The 12856-nt window shown below is 43.0% G+C and overlaps 1 protein-coding gene across 1 annotated transcript in view; it reads right to left on the bottom strand.

Moving 5' to 3' along the window:
* The window catches only part of pemt (phosphatidylethanolamine N-methyltransferase), a 54355-nt gene continuing 41499 nt past the window's right edge, over window positions 1-12856 (bottom strand). Inside the window, exons 6-7 of the mRNA XM_070990540.1 lie at window positions 4382-4456; window positions 1-1132 (exon numbers count right to left, since the gene is read on the bottom strand). Coding sequence (XP_070846641.1) covers window positions 1078-1132; window positions 4382-4456 — 130 coding nt within the window. The 3' untranslated portion in view covers window positions 1-1077. The remainder of the gene's footprint in view (window positions 1133-4381; window positions 4457-12856) is intronic.

Genomic DNA, 12856 nt, shown 5'->3' with positions numbered 1-12856 from the left:
GAACCCTGAGTCACCCTTTTATTACATAAAAAATATGCCATTAACATAGAGAACATCGCCAGGCAGTGTGTGCTGTTCAGTTTGGAATGGTTTGCATAGATATCGCACAAAGCCATCATGGGCTTATTATTTAAAATGCTCACATTTGTGTATTGCATGACATCCATTGTTATACTATGAATTCCCTCACGCCAGTTGATCCATGATGATGTCACTTTACAGACTAACAATTAAAATCAAATCGAGCACAGTATTTCCATTACATGTAGCCATGTCTGGGTTTTTTATACAAAACTGTAGCATTTGGAATTAATAGAGAAATTAAACATTTGATGTGAAGAATAAAAAAAAAGTGTCTGTAGGTAAAGATGCTGTTTGTGTCGACCTAGTAATGCATCTGGAAGGAGCACAAACAACAAAGGAATAATACTGAATGTTCACTGGGTCGCCAACACGCCCACTGACGTGGCTCAACGGTGCATCAGAATGGAACAAAGCCATTGTTAATGAAATTATGTACAAAGTCCAACTCTCTCTGGGACGTTTGCTCTTTAGAGGACTTGTCTGTATTTGTCTCTACCCAAAAATTCTGTCCAGCGACAGCACCTGACATGCATTTGAAAAGCAGGTGATCAGCTTAGCTTAGCATAAAGCATGGCTCCAAGTATGGAGCTCAAGCCAGGAGGAGGTGACCCTGGCTGAGCATATGCTGCCCAGTAGTTGCCACAGCTTTGTGGTGGCTACATGGCTAAGCTATGCTAAGCTTCACAGACACAAGAGTGGTATTAATCTTCTCATCTAATTCTCAATAAGAATGCAGATAATCATGTTTCTCAGAATATTGATCTATTCCTTGAATTTGGCTTAATTAGCCCAATTAAATATGTCTTCACCATGTGGGCCAAAGTAATATAGCTCCCTGTAGCTTCTTCATTCATACGAAGGGTTTGCAGTGTGACTGTAGCCGTTCAATCCACACTGGAGGTGGATTTATGGTCCAGGCTTCTGGTAAGTCCTCGTGACAGGATGGGAATCCTCAGCCAAACCAGGAGCAGGAGGCGTCTGGGAGGGAGGTGATTATTCACGCTTGCACCGCTGACTTCTCTCCTGATAGATCTGTTCGGTGAATGGTCTGTAAATACAGCAGAACAAACATATAATGGGACAATAAAACAGAGGCTGGAAGGCCGTACCACTCCGTGCCAGGACCACGCGTGCGCTGAACCGTGAGCGAGCTGGAGCGTAGTGTGTTAATGACAGGAAGATGCCTTGTATCCCCGCATGTTCCTCCGCTCTACTGACCCCCACATCAGATATAAGAAATGTACCACAGCTCTGTTCCCTGTGTGTCATTGAGGGAATTGGGAAAATAACAACCCTTAAAGGTGAGAGGGGAGCTTAACCGAGAGCCGGCCAAGGATGGCTGGTACCAAACCTCTGAATCATGACACATTTTAAAGCATGCAGGAGACTGAAGGATGCAGGACAGCCTTTGTTCTGTGTGTGTAGCACTGCAAGTGTGTGCGATGTTCTTAATCTGTGTGATAATGCTTTTCTCTTGTGAAATGTAGGATACTTGCAGCCAAGGCCTTTTTCCGGCACGGGTGAACGAAGCTAAGCAGGGGCCACCAACTACCCAGAGACATCCACATCCAAGAGCAAAGTCAGACACTGATGTTTGCTCGGTCTGTGTCACCGCAGTACAGATATGACTCCCCTGCCTTCTGACATTATCCAGATAAAGTTTCTTTTGCACCATATATCACATCCACATAGTATTAAAGTTAGGCTCAGACTCATAACAAGAGCAAACAGAATTAAATGATTTGACTGCGAATGGATCAGTTCCCACGAGGGCAACTGGTGGGAGTAGGCTGCCTTGTCTGAAAATCAGGGTTGTAACGAGCCACTAAGTCCAAAAAAAGTTAACTTGTGGCTCAGTGACATGTCTACTTGTGGCTATGACCTACATGGCAGCTGTGCAGGGCACAGCAGAACAGCTAGTGGACGAGCTCTCAAACAAAGGAGCATTAAACCACATCAGATGTTTTTCTGGATGAGAAACACTAGAAATATATTGACACACAGGCCAGAGATCTGTAGCAATAGAAGTCAACAAGACTGAGTAGGACCCATCTTTGGTCCTGGGTTGAGCCTTGGTTTAACAAACTTAGAGTACCCATTAGGACCAGTAGTTTGGGGGGGACATAGATGTGCAGAGCTTAACGAGACAATTCTATAGAGGAATTCCACAAGGTAGGTTTTGGGGTCCCCTGCTGTTAGCTGCATGTCAATGCAACAGCTGGTTAGAGCGAATGGATCAGTTCCCACGAGGGCACTGGAGGACATCAACGCACCAAACGGTTTCCTGCCTTAAAGTGTCTGAGGGATGTCATAATAGACGGGCAGGAATTAAAAGCCGGCCTTCACCACAAGCGACTATGAGCTAAAAAAGCTGTGAGGCACTGTTTCCACTCCTGCATCTATACCACCGGTGCCTTTACACATTCAAATCACCGTGTGTGGTTATATCCAAGTGGACCCCTTGCTATCCTGGCAGTTAACTAAATGAGATCATTGAGAATCTATGCCAGAAGCAATGGATAAATATAGCCTATGAATCTTTTCCCAGTCACAGTGTGTGGTAAAACCTGGCACCTGTCTTTCCCTCGGTTCACAGTTTCGGGCTAAATGACACAATTGTGGATCAGCGCTGCCGGAAATTGCTGTAGCGATGCATACACCTGCGCACTCATTCACAGCGGGCGCCTCAATGTGTGACATGTTCTGAAAAGCATACTTTCAACGCAGCTGAGGCCAACCTCTCTTTTCATGGCTCCACATTTCACCTGCGACTGATTGCTGAAAGACTTGGCCAGACAAAGGCTCGTGACTTATATTGCAGCAGAAAGATGAGAAGGGTGAGTTGAATGAAACCTTCAGGCACTCCACGAGGTCAAACAGACAAAGAGGGCTCGGCAGACGTAACTGGCTGATCTCTATTTGAATTCAATGGCACTTTTGCCTCTGACTGTGTGTTGTGGTGTGCATGCACTAAGCTTTATGTATGTGGTTAATGTAGGTCAGTCAATCTGCCATTTTCCATCATTCGTCTTGCTGATACTATCCAGGTGCTATGTCTTACTATGGGGTCCTCAGGACAGCAAGTTGAGACAAAGCATGACGTGTTCAGGTGTGTGGATCTGCGTGCTATTGTTATGCATATTTTATTTACAAGCAGTTATGCTGTAACTTGACTGATGACCCTGTTATGAATCCACTTCCCCACACACGTAATGCAAAGGGCAGCTGCACAGTTAACACATGTACATGCAAACACCTGTAGATGAGAGGGCATCACGCAGGCAGGCGCGCACGCACACACACACGCACACAGTCGCCTTAATGAGCAAGTGCACATGGCAGCTACTTCCATGGTGAGCCCTCATCATTTGTGACTGGCTTATGCAGTCCCAGCATGTTTGTGCATTTCTGTGTGCATGTGGGTGTGTGTATTTCTGCACTGGTGTTTGTGTGGACAGATGTCCAGAAGTAGGTCACTCATAACCGTTTTCTATCTCGTCATTGCGATGGATGCGGAGGAGGAGGACGACGCGAGGGAGATGGCCGACCAGCAGGGCTTTTAAAATGTGGAGAGAGAGGGAGGAAAGGGATGTGTCCGCCTCTTTTAATGCTTCATTTCTGTCCATCTCAGCTCTTTGCACAACTAATGAATGTTGTGCTTGATGAATAGAGATAACATCTGAGAAGAAAACACAAGAGAGGAGGAGGAGAGGTGGGAGTAGGCAGCCTTGTCTGAAAATCAGGGTTGTAACGAGCCACTAAGTCCAAAAAAAGTTAACTTGTGGCTCAGTGACATGTCTACTTGTGGCTATGACCTACATGGCAGCTGTGCAGGGCACAGCAGAACAGCTAGTGGACGAGCTCTCAAACAAAGGAGCATTAAACCACATCAGATGTTTTTCTGGATGAGAAACACTAGAAATATATTGACACACAGGCCAGAGATCTGTAGCAATAGAAGTCAACAAGACTGAGTAGGACCCATCTTTGGTCCTGGGTTGAGCCTTGGTTTAACAAACTTAGAGTACCCATTAGGACCAGTAGTTTGGGGGGGACATAGATGTGCAGAGCTTAACGAGACAATTCTATAGAGGAATTCCACAAGGTAGGTTTTGGGGTCCCCTGCTGTTAGCTGCATGTCAATGCAACAGCTGGTTAGAGACAAATTTGCATTCACACTAAGCATCCAGGACCACGTCTGACTGTGACCTGAATCATCTGTGTCCTCAGGACACAAGTGACGAATCAAATGCATTTTATTTACACATATGAACATATGAGAAAATGAAAGACTTACCCCTCAAACCTTATTGCCACCTTGTAAGCCACGGCTACGATGGCAGTCAGGACCAGACCAGCAGGACTGGCACCACTATGAAGACAGAGCAGACGGATGGGTTAGGTCATATACTGCGTGTGGAGCTCTCAATGAAGCCCTCACTTCAGGCCATCCATCTCAAACATGACAGCAGAACCTGAAAATGACTTTGGATCCATCCCTAGGATGTCAAAATACACAAAAACAATAAATGCAAGTAAAATGTGAATTGGATGTGTCTCCGACAGCCGGACTGAAGCAAATCACAAGCTGTCTGAATGCTAGAGAAGAACAAAGAGGAGTGAAACTGCAACTGCTTGATGGCAGTCAGTGATAAAGAAAGTTGGAGTAAATATAAAACGGTGAAGTGAAAGATATTTTAAGAAAATAGATCACTTGAAAAAGCCCCTTTCAAAAGACCAGATATTTTTTCCTATAATTCCTCCATGTGAGGGGAAAAAGGAAAAAGAAAACACAGCACACTGACCTACATATACCTGATCAGAAAAAAGTAGGCATGTGCCAATGTAGGCACACTTTCATACAGGAGCACACCCACACTCACATGATGGAGTTAATGCAAAGGGCAAAATTGAGTAAAAAAAAAAAAAATGCGAGCGACTAAAAGCCCTCTCATGTGGAGCGGCAGTGTGTCACAAAAACCATCATCTGAAGTCGCAGGCGGCACATGTTCAGAATACACACCGTGTGATCTGGACCGACACTTGTGTAAGCTTAAACATTCCACAGAAATGGTTTAATTTCTTGCCCTACCACCTGCCAAAGCTTCCTGTTGCCAACCCTGTCATTAAGGCAAAAAAAGAAGCATAATCACATCAATCAGCACGGCACACGGCGGGGCCCGCTACAACTGACTTGCTGATGAGGCTTACACAACTGCCCACCCATGACCTACTTAAGCAGGCAGTAATGCAGGCAGCAGGACGCAGAGAGAAAAGTCAAGTTAAACTCAACTTTTTAAAGGCAGAGAAAAACAGATGAAGGCCAAATTACCACGAATGATACTGAACTGAGTTGTTCTAACTCTGAACACTGGAACAGCTGATGTTCAGAGGCAAAGTCGATGCTCTGAGCAATGCCTTGAAAAAAGCTTTCTAGCTCATGAGCAGCGTGGCTCTATGGGCTGCAATGTTGGTCATTAGGTCTGTCACCCATAGACTCTAACTTTGATGATGATAGCCTGCCTGTAAAGCTAAGGTTCACTTACGAGGTTGATAGCTCACTAGACAGTGCTCTTACTGTCTAGTAAATGGGTTTTTGACAAAACACCTGGGACATTCCCATCAGTCTCTGCTTGTTTAGCGCTCGTTAGCCAATGTTAGCATGCTAACCTTAAATTGAGTGAAAGTGGGAGCCATTACAGATGTCATTGTGAGCATGCTGATATTTGATCTCAAATCACAAAGCACTGCACGTGCACAGAGCACGGCAGATTCTTAGGCTATGCATTGCATGTGGATTTATTCATTTATTTTATTGTTTCTCATTTTCCAATTATGTTTCATCTGAGAATTTTCAAGGTGAGAAATAGACTGTGGAGATTGTAAACATCGGTAGTTTTATAAACTGAATGGAAAATGTGCTCAAAGCCTTCCAGAGTTGAGAAACAAGTGTCTTGTTTACTGATGGCAGCTGCTAACATCGCCCGGCCCATCTTTAATCGCAATGATTATTTTACCTCAATTCTCTATCCTCTATCCTTCCTTAGACACAAATGGCACCAGTTGTTTTCCACTCCTGCTTTAATGTACCTTAAAAATAACAGTGGAAAATATTACGCTCACTTGAAGATGTGATATTTATACACAATTCTTATTCAACAGTAGCTTGGAGCTGTAATGTCGTGACTGCTATGGTCATGTGATGCAGAGACGATGATGTTTGAGTACACTTCAGTGTGAACAGTCTGCTGGTAACGTCATACTTGACTGAAGGCTGTAGCGGAGGCTGGCAGGACTGTCATTAGCTTAGCAGGTATTTGGTCATAAAACAAAGTGTTAGGCACACTCAAATCTTGACCTTCTTTAGGGAGTGTTGAGAGATCACCAAAGTTTTTACAAGTCATCCTGTCAGGAGCATGACTGTGTGTATGAGACCAGTCCAGATATCACTGCAGTGATCATATATAGATATATATACACACACTGTACTGTGTTTTTACCTGTCATCTCAACTTAAACCACTGGCTTTATGTTTGGAGTTGGAATGCTGTGCCAATACTTTGCTTTTCTCCCTGAAGAACCATAAACCAGGTCGAGACATGTGAGGTGATGCAAGGTTTAGAACTACCTGCGGTTTACCAAAATGACTTTTTTTCAATTCATTTAACTGCCTCTGACCTTTCTGAAGATCACAGAAGCCACAGAAAATGGGACTGCAGCATGGGCCCACACCGGGAGCTTTCAGTGCACAGATTGAAAATAGGAGGTCAGCGGATGTTGCTGGAATAAAAAAGCACGGCTTTCTTACATGAGCTGAAGAAAGCAAATCCTGACACCACACCTGGCATTTCCTACTTGTTTTTGCGGCCTCTGACATATTTTCAGGGATTTTTTTGCTCGGGCAGTTTTTGCATTTCATCCCATACGACACTTAAACAGAGCATTTGAGCTTCACATCGCAAAACGAGGGCAGGAAGATGGGAGCAACCGTGCTCTCGTGACTTCAGGTTTCTCTGTCAGTTCTGTAACAACTGCAATTACATTCGATTCACGGCTTTCATCAACTCCGCATTTGACGCACAATCCTGCTTCAGTCAGACACAACTATGAGTCAGTACAGCTCGTGTGGTAATCTCTATTTACTCCTGACCTGTATTACAAACTGGTCAGACAATTGGCTTTTTACGCCAAACTGGAAAATCATTAAAGATTAGCAGCGCAGCCCCTAGCTAAACTGGTCTCCTCTGGGTTCAATTTCCTTGACTTTGTCAACTATGGAAAAAACAGTAGAGCATTTTTGACAAAGAATCATGAGACAAATCTTCCACAGTGACCTGATGAGTCACACGATGTGATGATCGAGCTCACAATCAGGTGTCAGTTTGGTGCGAGCTAATGAGCATCGGAATAAATGAATTCTGATATCAGGACAGCGACATTATTTTCCAGTCTGTGCATCAGTCGAGCTCGCACATGTCTGCAAGTCTGCATGCTGTCATCTAAATCTGTATGGAGATCTGCGTCTGTGCACATGAATATGCACCATGACTTTGTTTGTCTCCATATGTGTGACGGGCTGCAGGCGTTCATATGCTGGCACGGCTCAAAATTAAGTATTTGGACACAGATGGGGACAAAAAAAATAAATGAAAAAATGTATTAAAGTGTGTAAACTTTGAAAACAAAAGAGAAAAAAGCACCTTGTACTGGGAACCTGAGGAGTTAGAGAAAAGGCTTTCACACATCCTCATGGAAAATGGCACACGGAATGAACAGGATGTGATGGCAGCGCTGTCAAAAACAGAGCCATGGGAGCCCAGACATTATTATATGGTCTGCAGGAATATGTAGGTCATATGACACGTATGGTCATAAACACACACACACACAGTTGTATTGAACGGAAATAAGATATGATGGGAAAAGATTATACAGAGAATGCAGATCCACAGAGGTGAGGGAAACAGCAGCCCGAAGGAAACCTGCCAAGCAGACATCATGTGCTTTCCGCATTTTTTCTTTTAAGATATTTTTACGGTGGCCTTGAGGGTCGAAACAGAACATTACGCAGAAAGGGTGTGACAACACTCCTTCACTTAAGTCAATTCAGAGTTTATTCAATGGGTGTGTTGAGGTTGGTTGGTGCTAGAAGCGCCAGCAAGAGGGATGCTCTTGTTTGGCTGTCGGGCGTGTGTGTTAGCTTGCCTTGTTACCCAGCTCTGACAAGATGGCCACTCTGATGTCACTTGTTGAAGAGTAGCCACCCTGTCTCCTCAGGCCTTTGGCTGAAGCATGCTTTTGGGGTTCCACGGGACATTTTAATGTCATGATATGTGGAAAACATATTGAGAACTATATCATATGACTGTCTTTTGTTAAAATATTCCTTGTGATTTTTGTGCAAAGGCTGAGAGAAGCTGATGATCTAAACAGGAAATGACATCAAGCCACCTACCACCTGCTAAGCTAATGTTATTAAAATGTGGTGTGGTTTCTGAATGCTGTTCTGTTTTGACCCTCAAGATCAATGTGTACTTTATACTTCTACTCAAGGGAAATGATGCACTTTCGTGTGTGTGTGTGTGTGTGTGTGTGTGTGTGTGTAGCTCAGGGTGCTGTGTTTAAGTAGCAAAAGACAGATTAACATATTCAGTGCTTTTTAATTGGGCATCAATCTCACGTACTGCCAAAAAATAGACTTGAAGAGTAAATAAATGCTTCAGGTTGCGGTTACACCTGTGAGACAAAGCTGAGGTCATCATAAGCTAATGTTGCCATAGAGACGAGGTTATGCTAAGGCTAAAGTAGAAAGCAAAGTATAATTACAAAGCATAGTATAATTGTGGTATTAAAGGCTAATTGTACTTCTGTTGGTGAAAAGAACCGCAAAAGTAGTGGAATCAGTAACATCAGTCCACATAGAGATTAGTTTGATTCGTCACTTTGAGTAAAGGCAGGGGTGTAGTGGTGTGTATACGCAGATATTTGGCATATATCTGCCTTAAAATAACCAGAGATGCATATCAGTGTCTGTTTCACAGGCTGTAGCAAACCCTGTCATCTTTCATGTCCTCTGTGACTGCATACAGGAGACGTTTGTTCACTGACATCCACTCACACAACAACAGTCCCCTCTGTGTTTCCCCACAAGCTTTCTGGAGGGCATGAAAATGAAAATTACAGTGAAAGGACGAGGAGCTAGGGAATCATGTGCATGCACGTCTACAAATATGAAGCAAACACACCAAAACGCATCATTAGACTACATCAAAAACAAAAAAACAAAAACAAAACAAAAAAATGCCCATGACCAGACATCCACCCCAACCTACAGGAAGAGCCATCTCTAGAAGGAGACCTTGAGAGGGATGTGACGTTGATGGATGACCTTTCACCAGTGGCTGTGACACCACGGGGGTTACTAAGCCCACTGTTCACTCAACAGGTGCTCATATTTCCAGATCTCTTAACAAGCAAGCTGGTCTGTCCTCTCTGTTGTGATTGTTTGCCTTGAAAATAAATACAAACATCATGAAGTAAAGGGTGAAGGCCATGGATTGCGAAGCAATGGAAGCCAGAATGAGACACCGCTACACTGCTGGGTAAAAGATCGAAATACTTGGCATTACAAGACTTTCATTACAAAAATAAATAAAAATAATAAGTTAAATCCAGATGGCTGCAAACTCATAGCTGTGACCATCCGCTTACTCACTCCCCAGCCCAATTAGAGGACAATATAAAGATCATGTGTCATGTTTAGCAAGAAGTTTCAACTGCGGCTACACGTTTGCATAATTTACTCAAAGTAGTAATTGGAGTAACCTTTGAACAAACGAGGCCCATGGAGAGCACATCGATTTTTTTCACTGCCGTCTAACATATAGCTCGGAGATGACGGCTGCCTCCAATTTATTACAAAAACACTATAGGTTTAAATATGTGCAAAGAGGGAGAATTCAGGACTCCTACAGCGTGATGCATTCAGCGAGTCTTAATGCTCCATTTGACAAAACAGCACTCGCAAGGGCTGCAATTATCCTACCTGTGACTGAGGATAAATGTAGAGAGGGGACTTTGATTTGATTCCTGGAAAAATGAATAAAAAAAAAGGATAGAAAAACACAATTTCCAATTATGAATGAGTCTACCCAAAGGAAAACCAAAAAAACAACACAAAACAGGAGGAAAAAACAAAGGAAATTATTTCCAAATATTAAATACTGCTCCTCCTAAGGCATCGCCTCGGATGTGTGATTGACAAGTCGTTAATAAGTCAGTCAGGTGGGACAGAACAGCGAAACGCTAGTCTCCATGTCGTGCCAACCAGTCTTATTCTAGGTGAGGAGGAAATTGGTAATTACATGCGACATCGATCAGTTGTCTATTTTTAGCCACATCCCTGAGCCACATAATCATTTTATCTCCCCTTTCTGACTGCACATCTTATTAGTTTTAATAATAATGAATGGTTGTGAGGTACTGTAAAATATTACATTTTAAAGCTTACTGCTTGCACTGGCAGTGGAGGAAAACATGAAAAATTGTTTTGCACCAGGAAAGCATGAAGTTGCTTAAAAACAACCTTTTCAGCGACGTGTCCTCAAACAGGCAGCTTTGATATGGGCCTGTGGCTATTTACTATTGACGCTATCAGATTAGAATGCAGTCTTCAGGGCCATCGGAATAAAAGCCTGGTTCAAGATAACTACATATTATCTGTAGATCATCTGATGATTTACTGTTCAAAACATCTTCAAAGAAGCATGTAATAATAAAGTTTCCAAGAATTTTGGTCAGGGTTAGGGTTACAGACTGACTTGTCCAGTCATTGCATAACTTGGTGGAAAGCAGTTCATGAGGGACTGATGCTGGGGGGTGGGACGGCCCTTTACTCTGGACGTGAAACTGTTGCCAACATCAGCATGGCTGTGAGCTTGGCAGGAGGAGTTTAGTCTTATTGAGTAACGACTAGCAGCACACAGGCGAGCTAAGTTTAATGACAATGGCAAATCCAGATATACACATACAAACACACTGTAGGAAACACTTAGAATAGTTTTGTATTTTTCATTGGTTTTTCAGTTTGACTGGGTTTGCTCATTTCAGTTTAGTTATTGTTTAAAAATGTTCTGTTTTAGTTTATTTGTTATTAGTTCCAGTATTATTTGTTCTCAGTATAGTATCAGGGCTATTTGTCAGGTGCAATTACCTTGGCAGTAACATTTACAACCCTCATTTTCAGTGACGTTACTGTGGGAGCACATCTGATGTGGTATTCCAGCAGCTGGGACCACAACACCATCAGCTGTCGACAACTAGCTTTCAACAACTGGGGATTTTCCTCTCGAAGTGTCCAGAGGGCTTACAGCACATCACCTTAAGGGCCTGAAAGACTCAAGTCTGACAGGCACGGCACTGACACGTGAAGTTCGGTCGGGCTTTGTAGACAGAAAGTCATGTCAAGTGTTACATAATCACATCATCTAACAAAACATACATTTGTGCTTTCGTGTTACAAAACACAAACATCACATTTCTAACATGGGAGCTATGCTGTGATGAAACATAGCCATGAATATATGACTAAACTCTCTCTGCTATCCTCTGGACATATTCACACTACAGAGTCCGCCGAAGGCTCGATGTCAACAGGGCAGAGGAGAGTGGAGAGCGGAGCGAGACAGACTCTCCTGAAGCAGAGAGTGACCTTTTGAGAATCAGAGCGTCATTGTTCAGTCTCGCCCAGAGATACCGCTCCTTCCCACACGCACAACACATGATAATGGTCCCTGATGTAACTTCACCGCACTGTTAATCTGCGGTCATGTTTGGGGCGATAAACAAATCAACTGTGTCATTGTGGAGTGAGCTGGAGGGGGTTTTATCTTTAAGTGTGAAAAGAGCATGCAGGGGGAAAACAGTTTAAATAGCTCATTTATACATTTGCTACACTGCTGCTTGAAGTTAGATCAGTATTACCTGCACAACAATGCTGAAAGTCTTCTTTCATTTTCTGCTTGGGTATGATGTTAAGAGATAGTCGCTGTGCTTGCATATATGCTGGTACACATGTTATTAGATCTTATGGATTGTAAGTTTAAAACTTTGTGTGCTTAAAGCCACTTTTAAGCATATGAAGAAGACTTAAGACCATGTCGACATAGGCTGCTAATGTCCATCAGTTTCTACACAAGATGCATTCAGGAACTGCTTGACAAAGTACAAAGCCCAATACACAATCACCAATATGATGCACAGAGAACGGAAGAAAATTGACCCAGAGTGTAAAAATCTGCTTTGGGTTGTGGTTACACATAAAAAGAGTGAGTGAAGCTTATCTCATGATACAGTCTGTGCAGACATATGTGTCAACTAAAATAGAAGCAAACCTGCAGCTCAGACACCTCCTGTGTGGACGAGCTTAGGCACAGTGGTGCATTGAGCTAAATGCTAAAATCAGCATGCTAACACACAATAACCATGGCAACATGTAGACATTTGGCAGGTACTATGCAAACCACTGCCATCACCTTATTTTAGTGTGTGTGCATGCTAACATCTGCTAATTAGTAACACAAGCTGAGGCTGATGGACAGTTTTCCAGGTATTTGGTCATAAACCAAAGTACTGTTCATGCTCACTGGAACATTACACTCTGTACTAAATCTAATGGAGATGCATTCAATAGTTGTTAAAGTAATTCACCCTAAACTAAGCTGCCAAGAACAATGTGATATGCACTCTACAAAATACATTACAGACAGAAGAA

Source organism: Chaetodon trifascialis, chromosome 21 (genome assembly GCF_039877785.1).
Source record: "Chaetodon trifascialis isolate fChaTrf1 chromosome 21, fChaTrf1.hap1, whole genome shotgun sequence".
In the NCBI taxonomy this organism is placed as follows: Eukaryota; Metazoa; Chordata; class Actinopteri; order Chaetodontiformes; family Chaetodontidae; genus Chaetodon; species Chaetodon trifascialis.
This window is presented reverse-complemented; position numbering and strand designations above follow the sequence as displayed.